Here is a 21,408-nt window from a genome sequence, read left to right as displayed (position 1 = left end):
CTGTGTTCAAAACTGAAATGCCAAGCTAATTGAATAGTTTTAGACAGACACCTAATTAACATTATTAAAAATTCCATTTTGGGTAAATAGGAATTAATTCCTAGTTACATACCAACAAAACATAGGTTATATGCATTTCAGACCATCTTAATTGTAATTCAAGGAAGGAGACTTAGATTTAATAGTGACTCATTGACTTACAGGAGGAGGGAGAAAAGTTCTTTATAGACTGGGTGCAGCAAAAGTTTAGGAATAGCAAGTCAAAGAGAAGGGACGAAGGAATCATGAGTTCTGAAAAGAAGGAAGGGGCAAATCCACACAGGGTTTTGGAAATTAGAAATGTTATTGGGTATGGAGATTGACAAGGAAACGGATAAGGTGAGGTTGGTACGGACCTACTTCCTGAAGAAAGTGTGAGTTCAGCATTCTGAACTCTAACATTCAGGACTTGTTCCTATACCACTAAAGTCAGAGGGAGTTTTGCCCTTGACTTCAAGGAGAGAAGGATCAGGGCCTAAGCAAGCACATGTGTGCAGGGCTGGAGTGGGGAGGATTGGTATCAGAAAATGGAATTGCCATAGCCTAGTGCTTTGTTTTCAGACAGACATGCCAACAGACATTCTTTAAAAGCTAAAAGTGTAAGTCATATTTAGGAGCCTTGACAAGGCACTAAAACAGAGTGATGAGGATTTTATTTTGAATGCCCTGTTTCTAACAAGAACACAATCATCTCGTAACTTCACAAGGATTATTTTTTTGAACATTACAGCAGAGCAATGAAACTCCAATTTCTTTCAATTCAGTTTTGTTCTAATTTCCTGGCACTCAGTGTTTTAGTGCCAAATGACAGGGCTCAATTTAGTTCAATACGCCTTTACTATCACAGAGTAAAAACTGCCTTTGCTGGGAGCTTTTAAGTTAGTGAGTTTTATAGTGATGACTATATATGTGTAAATACATTAAAAAAATAATGTACATGTGCAAGCAATGTATAATTTAAATATATAGCAAGGAATTACACATTAAAGACAAGCTGTGCTTGTTGAACCATCTGCATTTGGTTCTCACATTTACATTTATATTCAGTTATATATGAAGAAGATGTGCTGGATGAACATTTTTTGCGTAGTTTTGGATTTTGATACAAAACTTGCCTGGGGGTTGATACAAATCCCCTAACCTCTAATGTTCATGGCAATCTTGAGGAAGAGTGCAGCGAGCCTATGCAACACAACACAGCATCTTCTCCCAAAATTGTGCGTTGTATCTTTGCAAATCACGGTGAAGTTGAACAGTTTGCCTTACATGCTTTTTATTAATTATTATTATTATTTACTACTACAACTACAACAAATAAATAAAAATTGTCCAACCTCCAAGGACTGGCACATTTTGACTTTATAACCTGATATCTTTTCCCCAAAAAACTGGGGGGGAAACCCCACCAAAATGGTTATCACATTAACATACCTAAGCACTTTTTTTCCTTGAGAACCAACATAGCTGTGAATATTTTTGTTTTAAGGATTCCAGATTTTTTCCCCCTCCCAAGAGAGAAGTGGAAACTGGTCAACTCACTTCCTTTCCTGTGAACTTACTCTGTAACAGGGCCTTTCGTAAGCTCAGCAGAGCCAGGGAAAAAACACATGAAACTTATTAGGTCAGTAGCAATGCGTGTAGTGTATAAGAGACTGCATGAGCATCCAAGATTGCATAGAAGGCTCCCAGTTTTTCCATATCATTACATTCCCTAGAAAGGAGAGCTCCTTTCATGCTCAATGGAAAACTCCTTAAGAAACCCCAGCCTGGTCTGCATGCGATTCCCACAGCCCTCGTTGAAGAGAAAGATGCAAAAGCTTTCTTTGGAGCTCAACCTCCAGTCCAAAAAGGGGGGGAAAAGGCAAGCAATCTCAAGAAGCAGAGTGTCAGCTTTCTTGCATGCCCAAACTGCTGGCCCATGAACAAAAGACCAAATTATAGTTTCAAATGCTGCCATCCATCCATCCCTGCACAGGGGGCACATGGCTATTTTGTGGGACTATCAGGCAGTCAAACTGCAGTTCTCAACTTAAAAATTTTCACTTAAATTTGAAGCCCTTACGCCTAGTGGTAGGGGAAAGGAAAAAAACCTGAACTCCATCCTCAATTAGTTCTTCATAGCCCTGAATTTTAGGGAATCTGTCTAACCATTAAAAGGTCATTGTGGTCCGTTGGGAGTCCATAATCTCCAAGAAGAAAAAAAGAAAGGTGAACTAATGCACCACTTCTAGGGGGCACATCTTCAATGCCACTTTCCTAGTGCTATCTTTAGTGCAGTACATACAGAAACTGTACTTTTGTCTTATCTTAATGGCACTTCTTTTCTAATGCACTTATGGATTTCTTTAGGAAGTCTGCCTACAGGGTCTGACCTCCTCTTCTCCATCAGGGAAAAAAAAATCACTTCCTTCATGCATCTGAATTTGAGATAGTCGTCTTTGATTGCAGCTTTATTAAGCACATTCCCTGACAAATTTTGGAAATATCTGCTTCCAACAGCATACCTTCATGAACTTCCTGCCAGGTGTGTACCTCAGTCACTAAACATGTCCCAGAACCAGCTGAGCATCCGCCTTTCTTAAATTTCAGAAGCAGTCATACCACCTTTAATTTGTCACTGCTACAGTTGTGTTAATGTGACTATGTATACCTCGCACCTAGCACAATGGGGCACCTGATCCCAAGTAAAGTCTCAAAGCAGTACCGTAATGTTAAAACAACTCTATAAAGTCAAAATAAGGTCTGAATAATTGGCAATTTTTATGAAAGAAACTGAAGGGTATGGGGAAAGAGAGAGAAGATGGGGGCAGGTAAATTTGGTGGGGGGCCTGTGTGGGACAACAGAGTATGGGAGAGCCTGGAGGGAGTGTGAGAATTGGTGAGGGAGGGGCTAGGAGGATAAAGGGGGCAAAAGAGTGGGAAAAATTACAGCTTCCCAAACACCAGAGAATAGGAGGGATTAAGAAGAGTCCTACTCTGAGCAAGCAACGAGATCTCGTGTGAATGCATTTAAAGGTTGAATTTGAAGCTTGAAATGATCACACACAGATTAGGGGTAAAGGCTTCCATATAAAATGCTCAAAAATACCTGAAGGCAAAAAAAAAATTCATTTATAAAAGGTCACTGTTTTTAAGCCCGCTTTTGGGGGATGGGAAGGAAAAGAAAAGAAAAATCATACTTCTGAGAGCATAACACCCTTATTCTTTAAATCACTTTCCCTCATTTATTAGGAGAGTGATAACCCATCAGCATCCTGGGGATCTGATGAGACCCTGGCAGAGGCAGTTTCAGTCTATAGCGTGTATATACACTTCCTACATCTGCTCTGGACTGCATGACCAGAGTCAGCCAATATTTTCATATGGCTGATCCAAGAATGCTTTGGCTTCTAGTAAGTTGTTCAAATTCATGGTCCCAGAATTTTAAACTAACACAGAAAGAATCCCACACAAACCATATTAGAAAATATAAGAGACTCCAGCACTCCCTGAAGGGGGCGCACCGGAACTGCTGGGATAAAGCAAAGGACCCTGACTTGCCCCCATGGAAAGCAACTATGGGAGGTTGTAGGGCCACTAGCACCCTACTTCTCCCCAGTAGCCCCTACAATGTCTCCTGTGATGCAGCCTACAGAAGCCCCCAGGCTCTTTCTAGGAGGCAGAAGGCACAAGTTGAGGAGGCAGCCGAAGCAGCAGGGCATGGACTTCAGGAGCATCACTGACACCAGCACCTGTAGTTGAGGGGCATTTTTTTGTGACAGAGGAGATAATTATTTCTGAGGGAGGGGGCAATGATTAGATCTGGGAGAGGGAAGAGGAGAGGGAAATGAGTAATTGAAATTTCAGAGTTTACTTTATGTTGCTAACAAAATCGAAAACGTATATTAAAAGCCAAACTATTTGGAAGTCTTTTCTTTAGGCCCCGATCCTGCACACCTGGGTCCAGATCCACATGGGCACGGCAGTCTGCCCACACGTTACAGGATTTGGGCCTTAGACCAGTGTTTTTCAAAGTTCAGGTTGCGACCCAGTACTAGGTCATGGCATGTAAGGCACTGGGTCACCTTGTTCAGCACCCAGAGACCCTGGCTGCTCTGGTCAGCACCACCGTCTGGGACATTAGAAGTCCCATCGGCGGTGCTGCCCAGGTAAGGCAGGCTAGTTCCTACCTGCTCTAACACCGCACTGCGCCCTGGAAGTGGCCAGCAGTGGGTCCGGCTTCTATGCAGGGGGTCCACAGGGCTCCATCCCCTGCCCCGCCCCAAACGCCGGCTCTGCACTCCCGCTAGCTGGTTCCCAGCCAATGGGAGCTGGGGAGGCGGGCGGTGGCTGCAGGTGAGAGCTGTGTGGAGCCGGACCTGCTGCTTGACACTTCCAGGATGCAGCATGGTCCACGGTGCCAGGACAGGCAGGAAATCTGCCTTAGCACCCCCACTGCGCCACTGACCAGGAGCCGCCAGAAGTAAGTCTGTAGCTCAACCCCCTGCCCCGAGCCCCCCCCCCAACCCAGAGCCCCTCCTGCACCCCAAACTCCTCATCCCTGGCCCCACCCCAGACACCCTCCTACACCCCAACCCCCTGCCCCAGCCCAGAGCCCCCTCCCACACCCTGAACCCCTCATTCCCAGCCCCACCCCACAGCCCTCACCCCAACCCTCTGCCCCAGCCCTGAGCCCCTCCCAAACCCCTCATCCCCAGCTCCCTTGGGTCATGGGCATCAGTTTTCTTCAACTGGGTCCCCAGAAAAAAAAAAGTTTGAAAACCACTGCCTTAGACTAACCTCTTTTGTACTTGGAGCATGCCTAGCATAACATATATGCTACTGTAATATTTAAAAAAAAACACATGCAGAGAACAAAACCAAGAAGAATCAGTTTAACAAACACAAAACACTTCAAGTTTGGCTTCAGTCAAAAATGGAAATAAGCTGTGGTCTCATTTGAGTGCTAGTTGTGTACCTGTCTTTAGTATTAATAAAACGTAACCCAATACCTGTCTGTCTTCCTTGAAAGCAGATCAGTTCAGGAGAAGTTTCACTGGCAGAGCAATGTGAGGAAAACTTAGCACCCAATTTGTCCCTGATCAGTACATGGAATTCTTCCATAATCCCTGTGACAGGTTAGATCACAGAATCCCCCTTGGGAGCTGCCACCTAATCTGCCAAGACTACTCTCTTGCTCCTGCTTACCCTGACAGCTCAGGACTCCAGCAGCCTGTCTTGCAGAGCCAGACACACCAATCTGCTCCAACAAAGACCCAGGGTCTGAATTACTTGCCCCAAAGCTGCAGGTTTACCTGAAAGCAGCTAACAGAAGTGTTCCTGGCTAACACTCAGATGCCCAGTTCTCAATGGGGTCTAAACCCAAATAAATCTGTTTACCCTGTATACAGGGTAAACTCAGATTGTTCACCCTCTATAACACTGATAGAGAGATATGCACAGCTGTTTGCTCCCCCAGGTATTAATACATACTCTGAGTTAATTAATAAGTAAAAAGTGATTTTATTAAATACAGAAAATAGGATTTAAGTGGTTCCAAGTAGTAACAGACAGAACAAAGTAAGTCACCAAACAAAATAAAATAAAATTCATAAATCTATGTCTAATCAAACTGAATACAGATAATCTCACCCTTAGAAATGCTTCAGTAAGTTTTTTCCTCAGACTGGACACCTTCCAGGCCTGGGCACAATTCTTTTCCCTAGTACAGCTCTTGTTCCAGCTCAGGTGGTAGCTTGGGGATTCTTCATGATGGCTCCTCTCCTCCCTTTGTTCTCTCTCACACCTTTATATATCTTTTGCATAAGGCAGGAATCCTTTGTCCCTCTCTGGGTTCCCACCCCTACTTCTCAATGGAAAGACACCAGGTTAAAGATGGATTCCAGTTTGGGTGACATGATCACTGCAAGACTTCATTACCCACTTGCCAGGGCACGCACACACGCACACACACGTACGTCCTGGTTAATGGGAGTCATCAAGATTCCAAACCACCATTAATGGCCCACACTTTGCATAATTACAATAGGCCCTCAGAGTTATATTTCATATTCCTAGTTTCAGATACAAGAGTGGTACATTTATACAAATAGGATGATCACACTCAGTAGATAAGCTTTGTAATGATACCTTACAAGAGACCTGTTGCATGAAGCATTATTCCAGTTACATTATATTCACTCATTAGCATATTTTTATAAAACCATATTGACTGCAATCCCCACCTTGCCACTCAAAAATGCCAGACCCCAAAAGCCAGTAAAACCAGGCAGAGAAAGTTTGCTTCATATTTTCCTGTAAATCTCTTACAGTCTCCACAGATCCAAGTCAATGTCCAAAGAAACTCAAACAATAGCAAAGAATGAGAGAATCAATAGATTAAACTATTTTAATGAAAAGTTGTTTCTGTCTCTCTCTTCTCCCCCCCCCCAATCACAAAAAACATCAAAATGCCAAGCAGACCTTCAATCATTTCCCTTGTTGCCAATTCTTCCTCTAAGGCAAAAAACAAAAAAGCCACCAAACCAAAACAATAAAACTCCTCATAAGTCTTCTCCAGGGTTTAAATTACCAAATATTTAACTAAAAAGACAAAGTTGGGTATTCTATTTGGACTCAGTTCTTCAGTGCATGTACCATTAAAACCACACATAACATACATGTCATGCAGAAGGTCCAACTAGATTAACCTAGCAGTCCCTTCTGGCTGTAGACTCTTAATTTATGGATATTCCTGGTTCTCAATTTTTAGGTATGTTTGATTGGGAAGTTAGGCCTGGTCTACACTAAGAATGGGGGTCGAACTAGGGTACGCAAATTCAGCTACGTGAATAGCGTAGCTGAATTCGAACTACCCTAGTTCGAACTACGTACCCGTCCAGACGCCGCGGAACCGAACTCCGCGGCTCCAAGGTCGACTCTGCTAACTCCAGCTGCCGAGGTGGAGTACCGGAGTTCGAACTAGCGCTTCCGGAGTTCGAACTATCGCGTCTAGATCAGACGCGATAGTTCGAACTCCGGAAAGTCGAACTCACCGCGTCGACCCGCGCGGTAAGTGTAGACTAGCCCTTAGATTTACCTCCCAAGTCCAAGGGATGATAAAATACACGAATGCCTCAGTAGACGTTTCAGATCAGTTCTAAGGCAGTAGACTTAGCTAACATAACTGATTAGTTAAAAGGTTTTAGAGATGAAAACTAGATGGATTTTTACGACCAAACAATTTGAAAATGTAACTTCAAAAAAATAAAAGATTAGGCTAATTGAAGATTCAACATGACAATCTGAAATATCATATTAAAAACCCTACACAATGGTTCCAGTAAATCCTTTATGAAAAAGTAGCAAGCTACAATCACCAACATGCAGGGGCAGCTCTAGGCATTTTGCTGCCCCAAGCATGGCAGGCAGGCTACCTTCGGCGGCTTGCCTGCGGGAGGTCCCTGGTTCTGCAGATTTGGCGGCAGCCTATGAGAGGTCCGCTGAAGCTGCGGGACCAGCAGACCCTCCGGAGGCATGCCGCCAAAGGCAGCCTGCCTGCCGCCCTTGCGGCTACCGGCAGAATGCCCCCCGCGGCTTGCCGCCACAAGCACACACTTGGCGTGCTTGTGCCTGGAGCCACCCCTGCCAACATCTATTTTTGAGCAGTATGAGAAATAGAATGTTCAAGAACGTTTTTCTTGACAATCCACTTGCAAAAGTCTCAAGTGGTTTCCATCCATTACCAGAGAAAATTCTCACTATCCCATTTCAGGATTACTGAAACAGATCCTTGTGAATGGTAATTTACACACTAAACAATAGTTGAACTATTAACTTTTCAAATTAAATATTGTCAGAGCACCTCATAATCCTCAGCTACTGAAGTGATCCAGATCGTATTCAAGATAATATCAATCTACTTGCATATTATACTGCTGGACTGCCCAGTTACAATGTTTTGCTTGGTTTATAGAAAAATCCAACCTGTTGAGCAGGCAATAGAACATACTTCATGAATAAAACATTATACAGGACCTTCTCAGCAAAACAAACTCTCTCTTTCTAGAACACTGAGTTCAAGGTTTCCTCTAAAACCCCATAGTTCCAAGTGGTTTTCCTGGAGACTCAAAGGTAGCAAGATAATTTTCTGATCTACACAAAAAACGGAATTAAGTTGAAATTAAGGATGTATATTTTGTCATTTGAATTAAAAGAAGCCACAAAAAACTAGACATTCAGGAAATTCAGAGTTAAGGTTCCATTTCTAACATTGCACTGACATTCTAATAAAAAAGGACACACATCCATAACTTTTTCAATAGTTTTACAACAAAGCACTAATTCTTCCTTTTCTCCCACCCCCTTTTTTTGCATTTTTGTAACTGTAGTGGAAGCGTGTACTGCTGTTGTTTAATGGAATTGAAATTGCATGAGATATAGTTGAAGGGGAGGAGGGATTTGAAATAATTTTTATTTCCTTTTAGAGCAATAAGAATAGGCACCCATCTTTAGCCTCTGTAAACTGCAATGGGATGGAATCCTGGTTCCACTGATATCAATTGTAAAACTCTCCTTGCCTTCAGTGGGGCCAGGATTCCACCACAGTATGTCTATGCTTTAAAGAAGTGTTTGGAATTAGAAATGTGTGATCTATCCATGTTTGTATGTTAAAGTGCTTGTGCTACAAAGTCTTATGCTATGTTTAATTAGGATTTGCTGAATGTTTTTGTTCCTCTCTGCATTCCTTCAATGTCACTTACCTTTTGTTAACTATCTCCCAGGAGTGAGTTACAGTTTTGGTTATTGTAGTTAAACTCATTACACACACAACAAAGAGCAACCTTAACCCTGAATTTCCTAGATTTCAATGTCCATTTTTCCTGCCAGTTTTTTCCAGAGATGACATACACAAAACACTGACATGTAATTACAACCTTCAAGTGTTTTGAATGGCATTTCTGCAGGGAGGGGGGGGGGGTGTAGATTTGTTTTTAAATGGTCCTAAATCCTAGAGATAAGACCTGTCCCTACAGATACTAAGAAGTCCCTGGAGAAGAGAAGGAGGGCAAGGAAGGATCCCCCCTCCCCACCCAGTCCGTTGGCCATGAAGTCTCCTCATAACCCAGTCCTCACCTACCAGCCTGTGAAAGTAGTCCCTAAGCTTCTAATGCCCTAAAGTCTCTATAAAAAGGGAGACCCCACTCTCTGCAGGTCCTCAAGATAGGGGATCATTTGCTACACAGCCTAGGAGGTATATGGGAATTAGGCTCTCCTCTTGTGAGCCTCTGGATATCTGCAGGACTGGGGCTGTTTTAAGGCTTGCTGGGGCAGGAGCAAGAAAGAGCATGGTTTACTGGAGGATTGGGAATCAGCAGACCCCAGAGGGTGTAAGGTAACAGGAAAACTGCTTCTCTCTACTACCACTGCTCCCCAGCCCCCATGGAGGGGGTCACAAGAATCGAGAAATATCTTCCTGGCTGTTCCTGCCACTCTCCAGACTCTATCTATGGGGTCCCAGTGAGGAAACACTTCCTCCCCTCCTCCTCTGCTCCCACCCTTTGAGCCTTAGGATACTCATCAAGGCCTCCCACAACCCCCACCCCATGGCCCTGGAGAGGCTCTGTGGGCCCTTGCTGTAAAGCTCACAGGCCCTCCCCATGATCCTTAACTAGTAAGTTGAAACCCCACTTTCACACCTAGGTCTTAAGTTTTTGGGAGAGGTGGGGCCTCTCAAATTCTCCCCCAAAACCAAACCCTTAGCGAGCTAGCCACTGCTCCTCCTCTGGCTCCCACCCCATCACCTATCCACACAAGTCTACTAAAACTCACAGGAAGGCTGGAATTGGCCCCCCTGCTTAGCTTCTGAAAACTTACTGGCCGGGGTATGGGGCGGAAGGGGTGGAGAGTTGGGGGTTGGCATTTCCCTTCATTCACAACTCAGGAGTAGAGCTGGGTGAAAATTTTCAGTCAAAATTTTTTCAGCCAAAAAAAATGCAGACAGGGCCGCCCAGGGGGGGGGGGGGCGGGAACACAAAGGGGGCAATTTGCCCCGGGCTCCGCAGGGGCCCCCCAAGAGAACTGCTGAGGCTCCCACCTCCGCCCCTCTCCTGGAGCCTTAGCACATCAAGCGGCGTCCTCAGACAGCGCCGCAGCGTGTCTCCGGTGGGGCCCCTGAGCCCCACCCCACTCAGAGCCGCGTGGTGAGGGGGCTGGGCTGGGAACTCCGGGTTGAGCTCAGCTGCCTCCGCTCGGGGTGGAGCTCCCAGCCCCGCCCCCTCACCACACGGCTCTGAGCGGGACGGAGCTCAGGCCCCGCAGGAGACACGCTGCAGCTGTTCAGCGAGGCGCTGAGACTCCGGGTGAGGAGGGAGCCGGGGGTAAGAGGCTGGGGCCAGGGGGGTTGGATAAGGGGCAGAGTGTCCTGGGGACAGTCAGGGCACAGGGAGGGGGCGGAGGTTGGGGGGGCGGTCAGGGGGCAGGGAATGGGAGGGGGTTGGATTGTGGGCATTCGGGGGGGGTGGATAGGGGTTGGGGCAGACAGGGAGCAGGGGTGGGGTCCCAGGGTGGTGGTGGGGGGGGTCTCTGGGGGACGGTGAGGGGACAAGGAGCAGGATGGGTCAGGGATTCTGAGGGGGGCGGGCAGTCGGGGGGGCAGGAAGTGGGTGGGGGTCAGATAGAGGGCAGGGCCAGGCTGTTTGGGAGGCACAGCCTTCCCTAACCTAAAGCTCATTCAGCAGTTTGAGGCTTGCAGAAGAGCCAAGCTGTTAGCTTTTCCATTAGGGCTACCATCCCTTTCACTTCTCTAATGCCAAATTATAGTCTACACGTAATTTCAGTGCCATAGCGAGATTCATGTCAGGGGAGGGTAGCTTCATTTAAAATTAGCCACTGGGGGGAAGGATCACATGAGAAGAGCAATATCCTTTCCAACCCTACCAAGGGAGACCCCCCTCCCCTGCATTCCCTGAGGCTTCAGAGGGGTTAATTCAGTAGTTCTCAAAATTTTGTCCTGGTGACCCTATCACATAGCAAACCTCTGATGCGACCCCCCCCTTTATAAATTGAAAACTCTTTTTTATATATTTAACACTATTATAAATGCTGGAGGCAAAGCGGGGTTTGAGGTGGAGGTTGACAGCTCACGACCCCCAGTAATAACCTCGTGACCCCCTGAGGGGTCCTGACCTCCAGTTTGAGAACCCCTGGATTAATTTAATTTTAGCACCCTGTGTCCATTCACATGCATGTGCCATTTTGAGCATTTCAGTTTTGACAACATAGGCTCATCCCAGATTCTGGAACAAGCTCAAATGCTCACTTCGTGGAGTACGTACATAAGCTATAGTAAAGAAAAACCCACAGTAACCATCTCCAGTTTGTGAGGAACCACATGGAGCCAGTCTCTAGGAAACAGATAAATGCATGGAGATTAAGTCCATTAATGGCTATTAGCCAGGATGGGTCAGGAATGGTGTCCCTAGCCTCTGTTTCTCAGAGAGTGGAGATGGATGGCAGGAGCGAGATCACTTGATCATTACCTGGTAGGTTCACTCCCTCTGGGGCACTTGGCATTGGCCATTGTCAGTAGACAGGATACTGGGCAGGATGGCCTTTGGTTTGACCCAGTATGGCTGTTCTTATTTTCTAACCTAAATGAACCCAAAGTTATGGAGACAGATATGAGTCAAGGAAGCCAGCAGAGTATCAGAAACCTGGAAAAATCTCTGCCTGGATGGGCTCAGGTGTTTGGTTACAAGCTGAGGTGGTTCAAAAGTTTTTGATTTTCTTTTAGGCAGTATTTTTTTTTATTGTTTAAAGAAACAATCAAATACAGCAAGCAGCAAATATTTGGCCACACACTTCTGAAACCTCAAACCATATTCAGGTTTTGGCAGACTAATTTCAGCTTTTCAATTAAAAAAACCACAACAAATTTTGAAGGAAAGCGGACATTGTCCGTGATTTTTTTTCTGCTTTTTAAAAAGCCCTAGTTTTCGATCCAGAAAAAGTTTTGATGGAAAATATTTGTCCAACCCTTTTAATGAGCTTTAGTGCCTTTTAGCACTAGCTGATGCTGAGAACCAGTGATACCTTGTAAAGAAGTTTTCTCAAAACTGGGTTTGTGCCGAAATGCGGAAGGTTTATTTTTCCCAGGGGCGCCTGTGGAGGGGAGCAAGTGGGGCAATTTGCCGTGGGCCCCGCAAGGGCCCTCAGGAGAATATAGTATTGCAATTTTTTTTATAGAAGGGCCCCCCAAAATTTCTTTGCCCCAGGCCCCCTGAATTCTCTGGGCGGCCCTTAATGCAGATCCAGCAACATTTAAACATTTTGCAGACATTCATGTCAGCTTTGCTGACTTGTTCATGTAGAAAAAAAAAAAATCCAAAAAACAGTCAAAGCCTTTCCTTTAGACATTTTAAAAACAAAACATTTTGATTTTTTTTTTATTCAAAACTGCTTTTGATTTAGAAACTTCCTTCAAATTTAATACATTTTAAAACATTAAAAATGCTCTAAATCCAAGTGAAATGTTTGGTTTGACCCACAATGATTTTTTTTTTTTGCCCAGGTTTTTCTGAGTTGCCAGCAAACTGAAAAAAACAACACTTATATCCTCCTTAAAACCATTAATGAATAGGGCTTGTTCAGTTGGCATACAAAGACTCCAATATTAAGAATCCCAAGGTTAGCATTGAAGTGGAAATTCTGGAATCTTCAAAAATGTCTTATTTCTAGAATATGCTGTGCAAACTCTGCACTGGTGTTTCCTGGATAAAGTGCAGTCTTATCCGTTGCCATGTCTGTGGAAATGCATTATTTGTCACCACCCCAAGTATGTTTCATTGAAGATATTAAAAAAAGCCAAATATGAAAAAAGACCACCCATCTAAGACGTATAAAGAGGTATCAAGAATAGAAAGTATCTTTCAGCATCCCCATATTCTAAATAGTTTTGGTCATATACATCAATTAAAGATCAACAGTTGGGCTTGGAAGGATTAGATTTTTTATTTTATTTTACCATCTACACATGAACCAAAGAAAATATTGTTAGATGATTCTGTCTTTCTGTAAATTTTGAATAAGAAAAATGCTGCTTCAGAATGCAGAGTTTGATTTAAAGATATTTACTCTCTATATTTGGACAACATTGACAAGTCATATTTTAATGGTTATAAAGCTCTAACTTTTTGAATCTCCATGTCTATAGTCTCTATTGGGTTTCCGGGAAATGGGGCGGGTGGAAGCCCGCCCCATGCTAATGGAACCCACCCTCAGCCTAAGGGGAGGATCCACAGGGCCTCAGAAACCCACTAATTGCGGGGGACAACTAATAAAAGAACAGGAACAGGAGTGCCATCAAAGGGTCATAAGAAGGGAGCCTGACGGGGACACCGAGCAGAGAACCCCGGGCAGTGCCCACTGCTCCTCGAAGGCGTCAAGGGAGCCAGCAGACGCCGCCCAGAGGTACTCCGCCCAGAGACATGAACGGACTAAATATCGGAAACAAGCCCCACAGTCGCAGGAGTCTCCATTGGCCAACCGCCTCTCCCTGGTTGCGTAGATGGCCATTTTAGCCAGGGCGAGGAGGAGGTTGACCAGGAGGTCCTGCGACTTCGTGGGGCCACGGATAGGGAGTGCGTGGAGAAGGAGGTGAGGGGAAAAGTGCAGCCAGAAATGCAACAGGATGTTAGTGAGGAGTCGGTATAGGGGCTGCAACCTGACGCACTCGACGTAAATGTGTGCCAGGGTCTCCCTCATGCCGCAGAAGGGGCAGGTGTAGTCATTAAATAATTCTCTAACCACCTCCATAATTTCCTGCTGCCTCTGCAGATCACCGGAGCCCTCCAGCAGGGACAGTGGCGGCAGCTCACATGCCGGGGAGCCGCAGAACCTGAGCACAGTGAGGAGGGAACCGGGGGGTGTGCCTGCCCGGGCTGCAGCCCAGCACCCCCCTCTTGGGGGGCTCCTGCAGCGGATGCATGGAACCAGTTGTGGAGTAAGGAGCTACTCAGTGTGAGGAAGGGTGACAGACTCTGGTGCTAAAAACAAGAGACATATGTTGTGTATTTGGTTGTCATGGTTTTTGCTGCTATGGCAACTGAGTTAGAGTATTATGGTGTGTAAATAAAATGGAGGTTTTGGTTAGCTGTCTGCTCTCTGGCCTCAAGTGATTGCTTCCTACTCCGGCTGCCCCAAGGATATAACACTGGCGACGAGGATGGGATCCTGGTGCTGCTCCAGTAACAGAAGGAAGTAGAAGTCAAGGTAAAGACCAAATAAAGAAAAAAAGCTGCTTCTTTGCACTGACTGTGAAAGTGAAACTAAAAATCATGGCTACTCTGACCAGGCCCCTGGAGCCTTTTGATGAGAATACAGAGCAGTGGCATGTGTATACTGAGCGTTTTGAGCTTTTTTTTATTGCAAATGACATTACAGAAGCGAAGAAGGTGCCAATATTCTTAAGTGTTGTAGGGGCTAAAACCTACTCCCTGCTACACAGCTTACTACACCCTGTTAAGCCAGCAACTAAATCTTACAGTGACATTGTGGAAATCCTGGGGTCCCATTTTCCCCCAAAACCACTGGTAATTGCTGAAAGATATAGGTTCCACAAAAGAGACCAAAAGGAAGATGAAACAGTTGTACAATTTGTAGCCATTCTAAAAAAGCTAGCAGAACACTGTGAATTTAAAGAAATGTTAAATGATGCCCTGCGTGACAGGTTAGTGTGTGGCCTGTACAGTGAAGCTATACGGAAGCGCCTACTGACAGAGGCTCAGCTTACCTTACAGAAGGCTGTTGATATTGCTGTCTCCATGGAACTGGCTACAAGGGAGGCACAATACATCGGTGCACCCCCTAGGGTGCAAAAAGTGTCACAAGAACCGACCCACAAAACTGTGCAGAGTCAAGAATGTTACCGCTGTGGTAAGCCAGGACACCAGGCATCAGAATGCTGGTGTAAGGACCTGGTGTGTCGACACTGTGGCAAAAAGGGACACATTGAGTGTGCCTGTAAACAAAAGAAAAAGAGGCCTGTGGTCTGGCCGACAAAAAGAGGAACCTTGCATACTCTAGAGCAGACCCAGGATGATCAAGGAGACACCTCATCACAAGAGGAAGTGCCACTGCATGTTTTGTCTTTGGCAGCGGGCTCACATGAATACTGGGTAACCCCCTTATTGGAGGGCAAACCTATACGCATGGAACTGGACACCGGTGCAGCTGTCTCGCTGGTCTCTGAGACTGTGTATAAAGAAAAGCTACAGCATCTTCCGCTTAAGGCAACAAAAACTGTTCTGAAGACGTATACGGGAGAAGCTGTGCCCATGGTGGGCACTATTGATGTTAAGGTGGAGCTCAATGGACAGGCCGCTAGATTGCCACTGTTTGTGGTGAGAGGTAACTACCCAGCCTTAATGGGTAGGTCTTGGCTTGGGAAGATTCAACTGAACTGGGCAGAAGTGCACCGGATGACTAAAGAAGAAACCAGTCTAACCCCTATACTAAGGAAACATGCTGCTGTTTTTGGAGATGATTTGGGAAGTATGAAGGGAATCACTGTGACATTGAACATTAAACCTGGCAGTCCACCAAAATATCTGAAAGCCCGAACTGTGCCATATGCCATCAGGCCAAAGGTTGAAGCAGACCTGGAGCGCCTGGTCACCAATGGAGTCCTAATACCAGTTACCCATAGCTCATGGACCACTCCTATCGTTCCAATAGTGAAGAAAGATGGCTCTCTCCGGATTTGCGGGGATTTTAAAGTCACTGTCAACCCAGTGTTGTGTGCAGAGCAATACCCGCTTCCCCGCATCGATGACCTCTTCGCAGGCCTGGCTGGGGGACAAAAGTTCAGTAAGATTGATCTGAGTCAAGCATATTTACAGATGCACGTCGATGAAAAGTCCCAAGAGCTGTTGACTATTGTGACTCATAAGGGGCTTTATCGATACTGTCGCCTACCCTTCGGAATAACATCGGCTCCCGCCCTATTCCAGAGAGCTATGGACCAGATCTTGTGTGGCTTGTCAGGAGTTCAGTGCTATCTGGATGACATCCTGGTCACTGGAAGAAATGAAGAGGATCACTTAAAGAATTTAGAGGCTACCCTACAAAGACTGGAAGAGTATGGCCTACAAGTTCGCAAAGACAAGTGTGAATTCTTCAAGCCCTCTGTTGAATATTTGGGACACATAATTGATTCTGCAGGTCTTCATAAGGCCCCTGCAAAAGTTAAAGCTATTGTGGAGGCTCCCCCACCACGAAATGTAAGCCAGCTGCACTCGTTTCTAGGACTACTGAACTATTATGGAAAGTTCATCTCACAGTTAGCCACACTGCTAAAACCACTTCACGAGCTCCTTGGGCAGAACAAGGCCTGGAAGTGGACTGAAGCCTGTGATGTTGCATTTAACAAAGCTAAGGATGCATTGTTAAATTCTGAAGTTCTAACGCACTTTGATCCATCCTTACCCCTGCAATTGGCCTGCGATGCCTCCCCTTATGGAGTGGGAGCAGTCGTGTCACACATTATGCCTTCGGGAGAAGAGAGACCTATTGCTTTTGCTTCACGCACTCTAAGCAAAGCAGAAACTAACTACGCCCAAATCGAACGTGAGGCATTAGGAATTGTTTTTGGAATTCGGAAGTTTCATCAGTACCTCTTTGGGCGAAAGTTTACTCTTCTTACAGACCATCGACCTCTGACGTCAATTTTTGGACCCTACACAGGCATTCCCCCATTAGCTGCTAGTCGTATGCAACGTTGGGCATTGATACTTTCAGCACACACATATGAAATCAAATATCGGAAATCCACTCTGCACGGCAATGCAGATGGCCTCTCGAGGTTGCCTTTGCCGGTCAAACATCAAGATAGTGCCCAAAAGGAAATCTTTTACTTTGAACAGGTAGAGAATACACCCATCACTGCTACTCAGATAAAGAAGGCAACTCGCGTTGACCCAGTATTGTCCCAAGTTATGGACCTGGTGATGCATGGAAAATCTCGACAAACCTCTCCGGTCTCATCCGACCTTGTTCCCTACATGTCCAAACGGATGGAGTTATCGGTCCAATCTGGTTGTTGTTGTTGTGGGGGAGACGTGTCATTATTCCACCACCGCTGAGATCACAGATGTTAGAACAGCTACATTCCGGTCACTGTGGAATAGTGCGCATGAAGGAAATTGCACGAAGCTATTTTTGGTGGCCTGGATTGGACAGCGCTATTGAAGAGAAGGCAAAAGCTTGTATGTCATGTCAGGGTGTGAGGAATGCACCCCAGTGGGCACCCCTACACCCATGGGACTGGCCTGAAAACCTGTGGCAACGTATTCACATTGACTTTGCTGGCCCCCTTGAAGGAAGCATGTTCTTGGTGGCAATAGATGCCCATTCTAAATGGCCAGAAGTCTCTATAATGCAGTCCACTTCTGCAGAGAGTACTATCCAAAAACTACGAGGACTCTTTAGTCATTTTGGTCTGCCAGAACAACTTGTGAGCGACAACGGACCACAGTTCGTTTCTCAGGAGTTTCAAAATTTTATGAAGGCAAATGGGATACACCACATCACGTCAGCACCATATCATCCGTCCACCAACGGATTAGCTGAAAGATTTGTGCAGACAATGAAAAACGCTTTGAAATCAGCAAGGGGACAACACTCCATTCAAAAGCGTCTGGATATCTTCTTACTTTCCTACAGAAACACCCCTCATGCTACGACCCAGGCATCCCCAGCCTTTCTAATGTTGGGACGACAGCTGCGCACTTGCTTTGATCTGCTGAAACCTTCTGAACCCTGACAAATTGTGCAACATCAGCAGCAATATCAAGTCATCAGACGGGCACCCAGAGCAAAAGACCGAACCTTTAGCCCGGGACAGCCAGTTTTGGCTCGGAATTATACTTCCAGAGCTAAATGGGTCCCGGCCACAGTCATCACTCAAACAGGACCTGTTTCCTACACAGTCCGGACTGCAGAGAATGTTACCTGGCGGCGACATGTAGATCAGCTGTTGCCAGGTCATGCCAGTCCTCAGGACCCATTTGCAGTTGAGGGGTCTGACTTCACCTCTTCTGGTGAGGCACCGAATCACGAGTCACCTGTTCCTGACTGTTCTCCTCCATTACTGCCGGCGGCTGAGATACCCCTTTGCCCATCACGAGCTGATACCACCTCCTCACCCGTTCGTGCTGCGGACCCTGAGCCCCTAGTGCTTTCGGGTGCAATAACACCAGAAGTTCGCCGTAATCCACCTAGAGACAGAAGGCCTCCTCATCGGCTGGATCTCTAGCTAGGGCGAACCCACGGTTATGGGGCAAAATAATCCCCAGGGTTTAGCCGGGAATGGAGGCAGTCTACCCTCCTTCTCTAGTCTAGTGTGTGTTTTTTTTTATTTAGGGGATGTTCTTATTAGGGGGGGAGGAATATGTTGTGTATTTGGTTGTCGTGGTTTTTGCTGCTATGGCAACTGAGTTAGAGTATTATGGTCTGTAAATAAAATGGAGGTTTTGGTTAGCTGTCTGCTCTCTGGCCTCAAGTGATTGCTTCCTACTCCGGCTGCCCCAAGGATATAACAACATATACACCACATTCAGCAATCAATAGCAATAGAAGCCCATCCACCTGCTTTGCATTGTCTTTCCCATATACAGGCCAGAACCCAGGACATTCAATCCTATTCAAAGAGTTTTAAAAAGATACTTACTCCTCTGTATTGAAGTACGACGTTACATCAGGGTTTGGGGCACCTGCAACTGCAAAATTACTGCTTCCAGTGTCAACCAGAATATTTAACTGCAAAACCAGAAAAGAAAGGGGGTTTTATTTTCATTTCAGTTTAAGCTTAGATGAAAATATAAAGTACAATCTTAAATTTATAAATGAAGATGAAGATGAACATTGCTGTGGAGAATAAACTCAAATATTTATGCGAAAATCACTAAGGAAAGATCTGTTGCTGTGATCTTTCATCAAATTAGCCCACTACAGTAAAATACTTATGCTCAGATAAATGTGTTAGTCTCTAAGGTGCCACAAGTACTCCTGTTCTTTTTGCGGATACAGACTAACACAGCTGCTACTCTGAAACCTGTCCCTATGCAAGGTCTTGAGACACATTTAACTTAAGACACACAAGTAGTCAATGGAATTATATGCATACTTAAAGTTAACAACATGTATATGTGTTGTCAGGATTGGGGCTGTAGGGATCAAAGGCATATGTTAATAACCTGGGCTTGAAAATATGGCCATTGTATAATAAATGTAAACAGAGAGGGTAGTTGGGGGAAGAGGGATTCCCAATGTAGCGCAATTAAAATATTAGATATGTTAGAACTTATGGAGCTTTTGCCTCAGGGCTCACTGGTAGCAGAACTAAGAGGAGATGAAATGTTTCCTCTAACTGAAAGTTGAGTTAAGTAAAACACAGATTTCAAATATCTATAGCACTAGCAGCAGGGAGAGATCTGAGAATGGGAAGGAAAAGTCAGGTTAGAAGTGGAAGAGGAAGTGGAGAAACAAGGATAAAATATGGGGGAAGCAGGAGCATTACAACACAGATTAAAAATAAAAGGCAGAGTTTGGGTGAAGATATTTTAGTTCACAGTTCATCCTGAAATGATCATTTTAGCAGCATTGAATAGAAATGCTCCAAAATCAGAAATTCTCCAAAGTTAACCTTTCAAGATCAGCAGCAGCAGCAGGGGCGGCTCTAGATATTTTTCTGCCCCAGGCACGGCAGTCAGGCTGCCTTCGGTGCCTTGCCTGTGGGAGGTCCCCAGTCCTGCGGATTTGGCGGCATGCCTGCGGGAGGTCCGCGGAAGCCGTGGGACCAGCGGACCCTCCGCAGGCATGCCGCCGAAGGCAACCTGCCTGCCGCCCTCGTGGCGACTGGCAGAGCTTGTTGCCCCAAGCACACGCTTGGCGTGCTGGTGCCTGGAGCTGCCCCTGATCATTAGATGACCTTATGATTTGTCACTTTCAAACTTGCATTGGGAGTGCATCTGTCACAGAGTCCCCGGGCGATGCTCTGGAACTGCTTCCCACAAAGCCAGTCAGGACTTTGGGGAGCCTCCTCTGCCTTGGAGAAGACTGTCTTCAGGGCAAGAAGCTCACACGGCTTCACCTCCTGGGTCTGTCCTTGGAGCATTCAGCATATGCCCCTCCGTGCACTTCCCACAGCGAGTCCGCCCAGGCGGGATCCTGGGGAAGCCAGAGGGTCCTGCACGCACTCCCACTTCGCTCAAACTGAGGCACCCACACAGTATTCAGAGAAAACATTAAGAACAGCCCCACTTTGTCACAGCATCTCAGGTAACTTTTATTGGGCAGTTATCGGCAATTCCAAGAAGCAGATTTAAAAACAAAACAAAAAAACCACCCCAACATTTCCATTCTCACTTTCTTGGGTAACTTTACCTAGTTAATAAATGATATGGGATTGAACAGATAAGTAGAGATAAAATAATTGACCATCAGTCTATGGCACAATGTTCTGAACTGCTCACTTGTTGACAGAATAAGCTTATCCTCATTGCTACCAATGCAGAAAGCATTCAAAAATTACTAGTAAGTTAAAATAATAGCTTTTGGGTACTTTTTACTTGTCTTCTGGTTTCTCAGACTTTGGGGTACATTTAGATGTTTTCAAGCTTTACTCTGCAACTCTAAGAGCTAAAAACTTACTTTTTCCCTAAAAAACGAAAGCTGAAATACTCATACTCACTTGATTCCAGGAGCTGAGGCTTTAAGAAAAAACACTATGTATAACTGGCAATAAAATAATGAGCTGACAAACTGTATCTTTCATTTAACAATAGCTTGGAATAATGTCTTACAATTTATCTACAGAGAATAACAATTTTGTTCTATTTTTCTGTACAGTAGAAATGAGTATTCTTTCAGAAAGAAAAGGCTACAGTGACTAAGCCCATTAGAAACAACAAATATTACCTCAGAGAGGGTCTGCATAGAGAGCTGGGCAAATAATGGATTGGCTCACTGGCAATTCCCCCCAAAATTGAAAAAATAAATTTATTTTGAAACAAAACATTTTGTTCAACCTGAAATGAAACACTTCATTTTGATTCCAAGCATTTTTACAGTTAATTTATAATAAACAAATTTACACTAAAACAGAAGAGTAATCTGAAATAAAACAATTGAAACATTTCATTTCAAGTGTGTAGAAATAAAATTTTAAAAAGTTTTTTTTTTAAACTGAAATAATTTGGTGTAACAGACAAATTCACAAAACATTTTGGTGTTACCAAATTTGCTTTTTTTGCTGGAAAAACAACATTTCAGTTGAAAAATTATGTCCACCTCTAGATGCAAGACTTCAAATTAATTAGTGTTTCTAAAGCA

The 21,408-nt window shown here is 45.0% G+C and overlaps 1 protein-coding gene across 1 annotated transcript in view; it reads right to left on the bottom strand.

Annotated features, from left to right (window-relative positions):
• The window catches only part of BACE2 (beta-secretase 2), a 70,517-nt gene that overhangs the window by 18,474 nt on the left and 30,635 nt on the right, over positions 1-21,408 (bottom strand). The window contains exon 2 of the mRNA XM_045002513.1: positions 18,746-18,834. Coding sequence (XP_044858448.1) covers positions 18,746-18,834 — 89 coding nt within the window. The remainder of the gene's footprint in view (positions 1-18,745; positions 18,835-21,408) is intronic.

The sequence above is a fragment of the Mauremys mutica genome, chromosome 1 (genome assembly GCF_020497125.1).
Source record: "Mauremys mutica isolate MM-2020 ecotype Southern chromosome 1, ASM2049712v1, whole genome shotgun sequence".
NCBI lineage: Eukaryota > Metazoa > Chordata > Testudines > Geoemydidae > Mauremys > Mauremys mutica.
Note: the sequence above shows the minus strand (reverse complement) of the source record. Positions and strands in the feature narration are given on the sequence as shown.